Consider the following 13,141-nt stretch of genomic DNA (forward strand, 5'->3'; position numbering starts at 1 on the left):
AGTATAGGAAGATGAATTGGCATTCAGGCATCTATGAATCACAGATAAGGGCTTGTTTAGTGACTCAATAATCATTGAGGACTCAAAGAAATCACATTCAATTACAAAATCCTGGCCAGAAAGCTGAGTATGAGACACATGACTAACCTGCAGAAAGAGGAAGAACATTTTAGTGGGCAGTTGCTTTTTCCTACTAAGAGTATGAAAGTCCGTTAAAATAAATCTGTAGAGAAAATAAAAACAAAAAACAGATACTCACCTAAGGAGAGGGAAGGCTCTGGGTCCTATAGAGCTTTCTCATTCTCCTCACGGTCCCCACGTTCCAGCGCTGGATACCCGGTTCAAATCCCGCATTGCATGAGGCTTTGAGAGCCCGAGTGCTCCCAAAGGCGGGCGGCTCCATACTGTGCATGCACAGCATGGAGAAGCCCGTCTTCAGAAGCACTCGGGCTCCTCAAGACTTCCGAAGCCTCAGGCAGCAGCAGTGAGCAGTCAGATACTGCTAACCGGGGATCCAGCGCTGGACTGCGGGGACTGTGATGAGAATGGGAAGGCTCTATAGGGCCCAGAGCCTTCCCTCTCCTTAGGTGAGTATCTGTGTTTTGCTTTTATTTTTGCTTCAGACTCCCTTTAAGATATTTCGATCCACAAAGTCTTGCAGCTCTTTTACACCCTTTTCTGCCCATGTCTTAGGATCTGGAATACACATTAATTCTGTCTGGGAGTGTATGGAGATGGTCCCATACTGCAAAAGTAGTAGCCGTAGAGTAGTCTACCGTGGTAGCCACCACTAAAAGCATGAAGTTTTGAATCAGGATGAAACCATTGATTGGCTAACTTAAAAGAATAAGAGTATGTTTTCCGTTATGAAGCCTTTTCGAATTCGGTATGCTGACAAGATGTTAGAGCAGACAGCTATATACATACAACATTAAAAGGGGATATATGTTGATGTTTGCAAAACAAATCTATGCATCCATTTTGATGTTGCATGTGCACCGCATGAGGGGTTTTCATTGGTGTTGTAAGAGCATTTGAGGATGTAGGCCCTTTATATAACCAATGGGCTATTAAATAAAGAGAGCCAACCACCAATGCCTCTACACGGGTAGCAGGGGTTTGTACACTTGCCTCCAAACACCATCTCACGCTAACCAGAACAGCAGACCAATAATACCGTAATGAAGCATATTTGGGGCTGTCAACCATCCCTGTGCATGAAAAGTAGAAAGGATGACTCTATGGGGGCTACATCCCCAAAGGAATGAACATATACATAGATCTATCATGCTAAATATTTAGGATGGCAATTGTAGTGGGCCGGCTTTGAAAATATACAACAATTTTGAAAACGTTAATTTAGCCTACAACTGTGAGAGATAGAGACATCCTGAATCAAAGCATCTACATACACCTGCCTTAGGCGAGGCAATATTTCTTTAATATGCTTCTAATGCACAATTCTTTTTCATTACCTGGTGTTATGGATCCAAAGTTAGCGGTGGTAGTGTGGTGCTCACAGGTAAATAGCCCTTCAATTAAGCAAGGAGACATCATGAATAATGTATTGAACACTATGGGCTTGATTCACTAAGACACATAGCATGCCTTATCAGAGATAACATGCCTTGTCAAAGTTATCACGCCTTATCAGAGTAGCATAGGGAGCACTACGAACTTATGCCTGCTAATTGGCAACTCCACTCGTCCTGCCCTGAGCCCCTGCGGGTTCGTAGTGCTCGCTATGCTACTCTGATAAGACGTGTTAACTTTGATAAGGCATGCTATTTGTCTTAGTGAATCAAGCCCTATGTGTTGAAAGCATAATTACTGGTTATTTGTACTATTTCTCCTAATAAATAGATTTTGAAAACTAAATAATGTTTATTACAGCACTGGGTTACTAGATTGACAGATATGTCGAAAATGTTATTTTAAAAAGAGTGCTTGTGATTGATATGAATCACATGGTGTGAGTGTATTTTTCATGTACCCTTTTCCTTTTTTTTTTTTAAATATATGTTTTTTGTTGCTATTATCTTTAAACACTACCTGACTCGGGGACTCCAGCAATTCCATGAGTGACATAATTTAACAAATAGGTAAATGGTCCTTGTATGGTTAATAATTATATCCCCAGGGAATTCCTGGCTACCCCCTTAGGACTTGCAAACATTAGTCAGCAAGATTTGAAGAGGGTCAGAGCGGTTTTTTGTTGCTGAAATAGAAGATTACAGATAAAGGTGTTTTTAAGATTTAAAGCTAACAAGCTGCATGTTTGAAGCCAAATAAACAACCGCAGCAAAATTTTGATTTGACCCAAAAAGACTCTGGCTTAGCCCACATGAAGCCAGTGGATACACATAACACCTCCAAAAAGATCCTGTTGGGCATACATGCAGAAAATGGCACCAGGAAATTTGGGTGCAGGGCAAAGCCGAAAAACAACTCAATCTGCTCCTGTAAAAGTCAGCGTTACTATTCCCCCTCCAGGCTGCCATGAACTAAGGGGGAAAGACGCAATTCATCTGTAAGCTATTACTGGTGGCCAAATTACAATGCTTTTATAGTAATTTGGGCTCCATCTATTGACGACGCCCAAATTGCTGTTTGAGCTGTTGTTGCTGTAGCTGTTATAGCCATAATTTACATTACGGCCTATGGTGGTGCCTGGTGCACCCAAATTTCCCTGCCCCGTTTTTTGCGCTGTCTCGTCCTGTTGGTTGCACATATACATACATAAGAGACTGGACCCCAGAGCTGCAATAAGGCCAATCTCACACTAGGATCCCTACACTGCTAACACATATTCCTCTTGCAGCCATGTCCGGGGAGGTCAGCTACATTTCTATGGAACTTAAAATGTACCCTTTAAGGAAAAGAGTGCCCATAATGGGTACTTGCCTCAGTAGAAGGAAGCCTCTGGTTAATTCAGAGGCTTCCCCCATCCCCCTCACCTCAGCTAGTCCAGCGCTGGGACCTCTTGAACCTCTTTGACAAGGGGTTGCCAAGATTGCGTGTGGCTGCACTGCATGGGACACCTCGTGCCTGTGCAGTAGCTTTGAGCCACTCAGGCTTTGCTTTTTCTGCCAAGCTCGAGCGACTCCACGCTACTGTGCAAACCTCCAGAAGGTCCCAGTGGTGGATTGGTGGTCTCGAGGAGGACAGCATCCAGAGGCTTCCCTCTACTAAGGTAAGTATGTGTCACAACTTTGCTTTGAACTTCATACTAATATTTGTAACTGTTATAATGGGAACGAAAGCCTGTGCCTTTAATATGCGTGTCTATAATTTTCTTTTTGATCTTCTCAGAAGCCCTATTCCTTTGTTCTTTCAGCTCTGTGTTCAGAGTGGGGTGCATAATGTTTTCTCAGCCCAAATTCACCTTCTTAGATTATTCATTGTTAGCAAACGTGAAGCAGTTGCTGCTATGTTGTCACTGGTACAATTGCTTTAAATTATTTTTGTGCACAAAGTATGAGGCTGCTAGCCGAATGGGAGTTCCTTCCAGAGCCATCACCTGACCCTGTCCTCCTCCTCTCTCTGGACACCTCACAGACTCCTGTTTACTACAGTCAAGCAGGATCTGATTTTAATCACCAGTACAAATCCAGCCTGGTAATAAAAAGAAAAATGAATAAGGCCAATTATAATCGTGTCCATATAATACTGCAACTGCATTAAAACACAAGCCTGAACTAAAGCCCCGTACACATGCTAGATGAAACTAGACTATCAATTGCTTTTCATTTACCGTATATTACTGCAAATGAGCCAGCTATTGGATTTCCATCGTGTCCTTGTTGGTGATTAACCTTTTCGGGACCGGCCACCTACCCCCCCTTAAGGACCAGGCATTTTGCGCGGGAAGGGGGTGCGCGCGTTTGGGGGGGTCAGGCGGCCGGATCCCGTGTGTGGCTGGCTAGAGTGGTGTCCCCCATGGTGGCCTGTGCCTCCCCCTTCTGCCCGCAGCCTTCACTTACCTTCCAGGCTCCAGCGATGAGCCGCACGGGACCCTCTTCTCCGGCCGGCATCTCCGTTCTGTCTGAAGATCAGTTCCGGGTCGCGGCTTGATGACGTCATCAAGCCGGGACCCGGCGCTGACGTCAGACAGAGCGGAGATGCCGGCCAGAGCGGAGGGGGGTGCCGATCGTCGCTGGAACGGCAGGGAGGTGAGTGGATCCTCTTCTTTCCCCCCCCCTGCCGCCGCAGCTGTCAAACTGATCACTACGATCCGACGGCGATCGTAGTGATCACGTGATCAGCAGCCATACGCGATGGCTGCTGATCACTCGGGGGAGATGTCGGCTGTCATATGACAGCTTAATCTCCCCCTCCGGGTGCGCACGATCGCGTCGGGAGAGGAAATTGCGGGCCGGCGTAGATCCTACGCCGCATCAGGCTAGAACAGCCACAAGTGCGGCGTAGGATCTCATTAACATGGTCCCGAAAAGGTTAAGGACGATTTGCACAGGGTCACCACAAGGCACAAGCCACCCATGTGGCAACTTGCAGCCTTACCCTCTGCAGGGGCCTTCCATGCTGGCTGAAACGTACCGCTGGTACCAACAGAAAACTCCTCCGTTGGAGCTCAGCACTCCAACAGTACGATTTCTCGATCCAACATAAACCAGTCGCCATCAGATTGCTTTAGTCACGATCTTGCGTGACTATTCCTTCCCCAATATTTGAAAGGGGGGAGATGGGATGCATTCGACATTTCTCATATCCAATACATCATCTCATGTACAATATCAAAGCAGCAAGCTGGAAAAAGAGTTTACATTCAGTAGAACACAGAGTTTATTAGCTCTCAGCTCTTTTTAGCATCCTGCTGACAAAAGCATTCCTCCACTTATGCTAGGTGTACACTGTGAGATTTTCTGGCAGATTTACTGTCAGAACGATTATTTCCAACATGTCCGATCTAATTTCCGATCGATTTCCGAGCATTTTCTGATCGATTTCCGACTGTTATCCATTCACTTCTATAGGAAAACGATCGAAAGTCAGATCGTACATGTTGGAAATAATCGATCTGACAGTAAATCTGCCAAAAAATCTCATGGTGTGTACCTAGCATTAGACAGAAACTCATAAAACAGGCTTTTGCCAGCCTGGCAGTCCCTAAACCTCACACCTCTAAACTTCTGCCAGAAGCTACAAAAGAGATCCTTATCTGTAAGCACCACACAGCTTTTTTTTTTTGGAAGGAAAAGCGAACTCCCAGTAACCCAGAAAATATGTATTTTTCATACTTCATGGTTTTCTAGCCACTAGGAATATGCAAACCTAAACATCTTTATAGAAGTTACTAAGGTGAGTTTAACACACATTTGAGAGATTTTAATGCAAATCGCACATAAAGCAGCTGAGCAATACAAGTTCTAAGTTGTACTTTACAGTTTAATACTCATGTCATATATGTGTGAATTTGTAACGCCTTACTGAATGCAAATATGCACTCTGCTTATTGATATGACTTATGGGCATTGAGAATTCTGCATACCAGGTATTCAGCCAGATTTTTTCCTCCAATGGGGGACTGTTCAAGCACCAATTGCAGCATGGCTGGACTTTGTTGTCATTGCCACTTCCAGCTGTAAAGGGGTAAAACTCAGTGACCCGCTTAGGGCACTTTTCCACTAGTAATCGCAATCACAAATGCCAGCGATTGCGATTTTTCATCAATTGTGTTATGCGATCGCGATTTTTCATTTGCATTGCATTATGCCTCTTAAAATCACCCCAAAAAGCGACTGTGATTTACAAATCAAAACACTATAGTGGAAAATACTACCCATGATTTCTATGATAAAGTAGCAACCCTAACGATTTAAAAATCACTAGCGATTTGGGATTTTGCGATTCAGCTGTGCAGCGGAAAAAGGCCCTAAGTCTTGGGTCCTTTTGTCCATCATCTTTGTCGCATTCCATTAACCGACAGGCCAGCAGGACACTGGCCAAAATGCAATACTTTGGGTTATTTAGCACAAAGACTTTACCGCTTATTGGACTCAGCCAAACATGGTATTTTGTACTTTTCACACATTCTTCATCATTCTCTCTTTTCTGTATTTCTATCAGGGCTGTGGAGTCGGAGTCAGGGCAATTTTGGGCACCCGGAGTCGGAGTCGTTGATTTCATAAACTGAGGAGTCGGAGTCGGATGATTTTTGTACAAAATCCACAGCCCTGTTAAGTATTAGACTAAGGAGTCGGAGTCGAGGAGTCGAAGTCAGAGCCATTTTTGGTCCCCGGAGTCAGAGTCGTGGTTTCAGAAACTGAGGAGTCGGAGTTGGAGACGGAAGATTTTTGTACTGACTCCACAGCCCTGATTTCTATCCAACCAATCCTGTTCAACTGCTAGTTATTCGTTTGGCAATTTTAATGGGTTTTTTTTCTGTGTGTGTAGTTTATATAATAAAACTAAGAATTTCATCGCTCCAGTTTTTGCCCTAGTTACCTGATTATTCTGATCCATGCTAGAACGCTCTGTCCTCAGTGGAGACACACTACCGCATCTTGTAAAAACAAAACAGAGGACACCAAGAGCCCAATAGTGCAATATTGTCTGGTAAGCTCAATATATACAGAGGCGCTCACACGCTTTATGGACCTGAACCAGTTTTATATGCTCCTGTACTGCCTGATGAAGCGGGATTGTTGACCGCGAAACGTGTTGCGATTTTATGGAGCTGTGAATAAATTGTATATTTTTTACTCTGCATTTGAGTATATGTCCACTACCAGAGGGAGGTAAGTCCACCTCGACTTCCCTCTTTTTATCATTTTTAGAACATTGTTTTACGCTGCTTGGCGCCTCTGTTCGTACATATTACTGCACTACCGCATCTGTATACATTGTTAGATTTGACTGGAGCGTGGTGGCAGCAAAATACCAGATTTCCAACGCGAAAATTTTTTTTTTACCAATCGTACATACAATTTATAATATAAACAAAGACCTTCAATGTGCGCTCCTCAAATGGTCACCTCTTCTATATAACTATATAATATACTCTAAAACCTGGGTCGCTCCTATATAAAAGTGTGTGTATCACTCTCTAAACAGTATTGGAATAGTTAACAGGGTGCTCTACAGAAAACTGTATATAGCTCAACAGAACATCATATGTTGTAAATATAAAGTTACTATTACACTAGCAACCAAACATTCTGACAATGCCCCTTTAAGAGCAAAACCTAAAATAGTCCCTTTAAGAGCAAAAACATAAAATAGTCCACATCAAACCTCTCCCAAGCTTCTAAGGGATATAGAAAGCTCCACGCTTTTCCTGAAGTTTATAGTTTCAGTATATGCTCACCAGATATGTCAGCTGCCCCTCTCAGTATCAGCCAAATCACGCTTGTGGCCCAGTCAGTGTTTCCTTGATGTTTCCATGTGTTGTCCTTTCTTAAATCACTCCAAACATAAAAGACAAAACACTGCAATAGTTTGATACTGTATGGCCGAAATGTAATATTACTGCACCAGTGCTCCCAGTTCTCACAATAGCACCCAGTGCACCACCACCGAGAAATCAATAAAGCCTCTCACCGCACAGCCAGGCTGACCCGACACAGACCAGCAACAATCACTTTTCAGATAACATCAACCTTGCTTTCTTGTTGGCAATGCTCCTAGGGCTCAAACAGGGCCAGACATAGTGTAAAACCTTCTTTTATTAAAATATTTAAAACGTAGTGCACTCACAATTTTGCAGATTCAAATGTGCATATCAGAAAAATCCTTTGAGCTCTTCCAGCGTCCCTCGCTCCTTAAGCCACGCCCAACCGGTTTCGATCAATGACTCATCAGGGGCTGAGGCTAATCGAAGCGAGAGGACGCTATATACTCCCTCCCCTCCATCACATGATCATTAGTGTCACGGGGGTACTGCATGATTCATTCGTCACTTCCTCATCCACCGTGATTGGTTACCTTAATCCACATTGCCTCTCTTAGCGGAAATAAAGCTCCGTAATTGTTTACTCTCAGACTACATTTCCCAGAGTACTAATCTGTATGCCGGCATTTTCGCCGACCCAAACTACATTTCCCATCTTTCCCTTCTCGCTATTTATTCATATCATGGATGATAGCAAATTCCCTACCTTTCTTCTACCCAGGCAAATTCCCCTGGCTACGTATAAGCCAGTGTCCCCGCGCAGTGTTCTATTAATGTTCACCTGCACGGAGATACAATCTGTGCTTATGCGGACTACATCACCCATGATCCTCTGATGTGCCTCCCATCTTTTAGACGGTAGCTCAGAGGGACATATACGTAATATTTGGTCAGTAGCTAATATTGGTAAGCCTATATCCTTCTATTAACCCCTCAAACTCCAACGTACTCTCTATAAAGGATCATTTTGCAAAGTATTAATAAATCTTAAACATCCGATTAAAATTCTACCTAAAACCAGAATATATAAATATATCTAATCAATTAAGGTTACCCTTATCTAAATTGCTTCAGTAAATAAGCAATTCATGAATTATGCATGACCCCCTTTATATACAATCCATACATACATTTTACATGTCCCTCCTATACCAACAGTAAAAATCAGTCTTAGATGATATTCTTAACAGTTATCACATTTTTTTTTCATTTTGACATACAGGGTGCACCTATCTAACAATAACCCCACCTGATAATCACCATCCCAACCCACATTGCAGACGGAGTACAGGCAAAGCCTTGGTGCATCCATTCACGTCGCCGCAATCTTAGTCATCAGCTATAAAACAATTGATATCTAGCTCGACATTTAATCCACTCTGAGCCATTGTTTGTAGATCATAAATCCACCTAGTTTCCATTCTTGAAATCCCTCTAATTCTATGACACCCTCTCCATTTAGTTGTAAGCGTCTGCACCCCACAGAATTGTAATAGTGCTGGGTTACAGTCATGCTTTTCTAGAAAATGTTTTGATACACTGTGTGCCCTAAACCCTCTACTAATGTTTTCTGTGTGTTCCCCAACACGTTTTTTAAGGATTCTTTTTGTACGTCCCACATACTGCACCCCAATGTTTGGAACTGATTTCGGAGGATGTTATACGGGTGGGAAGGGACAAGTTATCGCAGGTATCTAACAGTGCTAATAATCGCAATACCAGTAGGTCCAGTGCCTTTGAATATGCGGTGATGTTGCAATTTAACTCTCAGTATAAACAGGTTGAGAATTTTTTTTAAGAAACATTGGGGTCTTTTGAGGAATGACCCTACTCTGGGAAGAGTACTCCCACAACAACCCAAATTTATTTATAGGCGAGCGCAAAATTTGCAGCAGAGGCTGGTCAAGACATATGTGGAGGGTCCCAGGGTGAATAACAAAACGGATGCATGGGGCAATGTGGGGTTTTACCCTTGCCGACAATGTACCACATGTGATATGGCACAGGGAGTGAAGCTAAAAGAAATAATGTCCAATCAGACAGGAAGAAGTTTTAAAATCAATGACTTTATCCACTGCTGCAGCACGCATGTGGTTTACCTTTTATGGTGCCCATGCGGGCTGCAGTATGTGGGACGTACAAAAAGAACCCTTAAAAAAACGTGTTGGGGAACACATAGCAAACATTAGTAGAGGGTTTAGGGCACACAGTGTATCAAAACATTTTCTAGAAAAGAATGACTGTAACCCAGCACTATTAAAATTCTGTGGGGTGCAGACGCTTACAACTAAATGGAGAGGGTGTCATAAAATTAGAGGGATTTCAAGAATGGAAACTAGGTGGATTTATGATCTACAAACAATGGCTCCGAGTGGATTAAATGTCGAGCTAGATATCAATTGTTTTATAGCTGATGACTAAGATTGCGGCGACGTGAATGGATGCACCAAGGCTTTGCCTGTACTCCGTCTGCAATGTGGGTTGGGATAGTGATTATCAGGTGGAGTTATTGTTAGATAGGTGCACCCTGTATGTCAAAATGAAAAAAAAATGTGATAACTGTTAAGAATATCATCTAAGACTGATTTTTACTGTTGGTATGGGAGGGACATGTAAAATGTATGTATGGATTGTATATAAAGGGGGTCATGCATAATTCATGAATTTACTGAAGCAATTTAGATAAGGGTAACCTTAATTGATTAGATATATTTATATATTCTGGTTTTAGGTAGAATTTTAATCGGATGTTTAAGATTTATTAATACTTTGCAGAATGATCCTTTATAGAGAGTAGGTTGGAGTTTGAGGGGTTAATAGAAGGATATAGGCTTACCAATATTAGCTACTGACCAAATATTACGTATATGTCCCTCTGAGCTACCGTCTAAAAGATGGGAGGCACATCAGAGGATCATGGGTGATGTAGTCCCGCATAAGCACAGATTGTATCTCCGTGCAGGTAAACATTAATAGAACACTGCGCTTATACGTAGCCAGGGGAAATTTGTCTGGGTAGAAGAAAGGTAGGGAATTTGCTATCATCCCTGATATGAATAAATAGCGAGAAGGGAAAGATGGGAAATGTAGTTTGGGTCGGCGAAAATGCCGGCATACAGATTAGTACTCTGGGAAATGTAGTCTGAGAGTAAACAATTACGGAGCTTTATTTCCGCTAAGAGAGGCAATGTGGATTAAGGTAACCAATCACGGTGGATGAGGAAGTGACGAATGAACCATGCAGTACCCCCGTGACACTAATGATCATGTGATGGAGGGGAGGGAGTATATAGCGTCCTCTCGCTCCAATTAGCCTCAGCCCCTGATGAGTCATTGGACGAAACCGGTTGGGCGTGGCTTAAGGAGCGAGGGACGCTGGAAGAGCTCAAAGGATTTTTCTGATATGCGCATTTGAATCTGCAAAATTGTGAGTGCACTACGTTTTAAATATTTTAATAAAAGAAGGTTTTACACTATGTCTGGCCCTGTTTGAGCCCTAGGAGCATTGCCAACAAGGAAGCAAGGTTGATGTTATCTGAAAAGTGATTGTTGCTGGTCTGTGTCGGGTCAGCCTGGCTGTGCAGTGAGAGGCTTTATTGATTTCTCGGTGGTGGTGCACTGAGTGCTATTGTGAGAACTGGGAGCACTGGTGCAGTACTATTACATTTCGGCCATACAGTATCACACTATTGCAGTGTTTTTGTCTTTTATGTTTGGAGTGATTAAAGAAAGGACAACACATGGAAACATCAAGGAAACACTGACTTGGCCACAAGCATGATTTGGCTGATCCTGAGAGGGGCAGCTGACATATCTGGTGAGCGTATACTGAAACTATAAACTTCAGGAAAAGCGTGGAGCTTTCTCTATCCCTAAGAAGCTTGGGAGAGGTTTGATGTGGACTATTTTATGTTTTTGCTCTTAAAGGGACTATTTTAGGTTTTGCTCTTAAAGGGACATTGGCAGAATGTTTGGTTGCTAGTGTAATAGTAACTTTATATTTACAACATATGATGTTCTGTTGAGCTATATACAGTTTCCTGTAGAGCACCCTGTTAACTATTCCAATACTGTACATACAATTAATTGTATCATGTATCGGCACACCATCCAATCGTCAACGTTTACTTGGCTCAAAGTGTATTTGCCTTCAAAAGCCTCTAGTGGATGAAACCTGAATGGCAACTGTGGCATAGTAAGATGAGATTGGCAGGAGTTGTCACCGCAGCACACCTGGTTTTGCATAAAGTTTACGATGAATTAATATTCCTTATTCACCTGACTTATTATTAGCTTCCCATTTTTCTTATAATTAGCTCACTTTTTTTTTTAAAGTAACCTAGCTCATTGCGTAGCACCATTTTCTGTTTTTCCTGTTGTCTAGCTTGTCTTGTGTTTCATAAATTGAAATTCCTCCCTGGAATAGCAGAGATCTTCACTTTAGCAGAATATATTTGGTCATCAATATCAATACCAGCTTTGAGAGCTTTCTTGCACTCTTACATATCAGTATCTACGTCAGAATGCTCTGCACGCAAGCAGACTATTTGCATACAGAAATACATATAAAATCTCTTCCTCCCCAAGCCCTGGCTAGCTCTGCCCCTTCTCTACATCTGGCGACTCCCTTCTCTCCTGTCATTTCCTGAACTTCACTGCAGGCTCAATAGTTGGAATACAGACAGAAGGGAGGGGAGAGGGGGGAGGAAAAAGCAGAGAAGAGACTCTGGAGTTTGGTGGGAACTATACGCAGCTCACAGACAGAAAAACATTTCTGGAATACAAATTCTGCTACTTTTCACAGTGAGTCAAGGGAAATCGGTGGAGATATGTCAAGAAGAGAAGCTTAACCCTCCAAGGAGAGCCACGTTTATCCGAAAGTCTCTGGAGCTCTAGAGCGGAGCTGAATAGAATTCCAGGAAGATGCGTGATTCTCTCTGCCGGATTGTATGGTGGAAATAATCTGGTCACTAGAGGAGACACAAACATGAAAGCTCTCTTCCTAGTGGTAAGCAAAGGGTTTCTGTATTACCTTTATACATTTCTAAGGCACTGAGCATAAACGTCAGCGTTTCCCAGATCACAAATACACATTTATAAATGTTCCCATTGCCGAAAGGTTGACAGGAGGTAAGACATGTGGTTACTGTGGTGGTGCAAGGCTCTGATGGACCAGCTGGGATTTGTAGTAAACTCAATAAGGCTTGGTTCACACTGCATGGATCATAATCCGTTCCTGTTTTCAGTTTAAACGGATCAGTTTTTAACATTGGGCATCAGGTTTTCATCTGTGTGTTCCATTCCCCTTCAGCACCTGCTCAGTATAACTGAGACTTTATCAGTTCGACACGGGAATCTCACTGACTAACCAAACTTGTGTTCTGTTCGCGGGAACAGAACTAATGGATCCATTACAAACGGACTGAGGTGAACGGATCCTATTCCTTTGCATCAGATCTATCCGCATCCATCAGGATCCATTCTGTTTCCTTCCGCTAAACTGAACATTTTTAATGACAGTGTGAACCAAGTCTAAGGCCCTGTTTAGACTATGTGCATTTCTATCCATTTTTACGGAACGCATACAGAAAGATTTTACGCATAGAAACGGCTACTAATGTTTTCTAATGTCCTCGTTCACATGTATGCGTATGAGACGCATACGTTTCTCATCCGCATTGCTGCACACAATTCTGTGTGTCACGCACAGAAGCGGACGCAATGAAAGTC

The 13,141-nt window shown here is 42.8% G+C and overlaps 2 protein-coding genes across 3 annotated transcripts in view; one reads left to right on the top strand and one right to left on the bottom strand.

The window, feature by feature from the left end:
- Positions 1-13,141, bottom strand: part of LTBR (lymphotoxin beta receptor) — a 390,915-nt gene that overhangs the window by 307,808 nt on the left and 69,966 nt on the right. The gene's annotated exons all lie outside the window — the stretch shown is intronic.
- Positions 12,084-13,141, top strand: part of TNFRSF1A (TNF receptor superfamily member 1A) — a 42,951-nt gene continuing 41,893 nt past the window's right edge. Inside the window, exon 1 of the mRNA XM_068258496.1 lies at positions 12,084-12,419. Within this exon, the coding sequence (XP_068114597.1) occupies positions 12,399-12,419 (21 nt within the window). The 5' untranslated portion in view covers positions 12,084-12,398. The remainder of the gene's footprint in view (positions 12,420-13,141) is intronic.

The sequence above is a fragment of the Hyperolius riggenbachi genome, chromosome 10 (genome assembly GCF_040937935.1).
Source record: "Hyperolius riggenbachi isolate aHypRig1 chromosome 10, aHypRig1.pri, whole genome shotgun sequence".
In the NCBI taxonomy this organism is placed as follows: Eukaryota; Metazoa; Chordata; class Amphibia; order Anura; family Hyperoliidae; genus Hyperolius; species Hyperolius riggenbachi.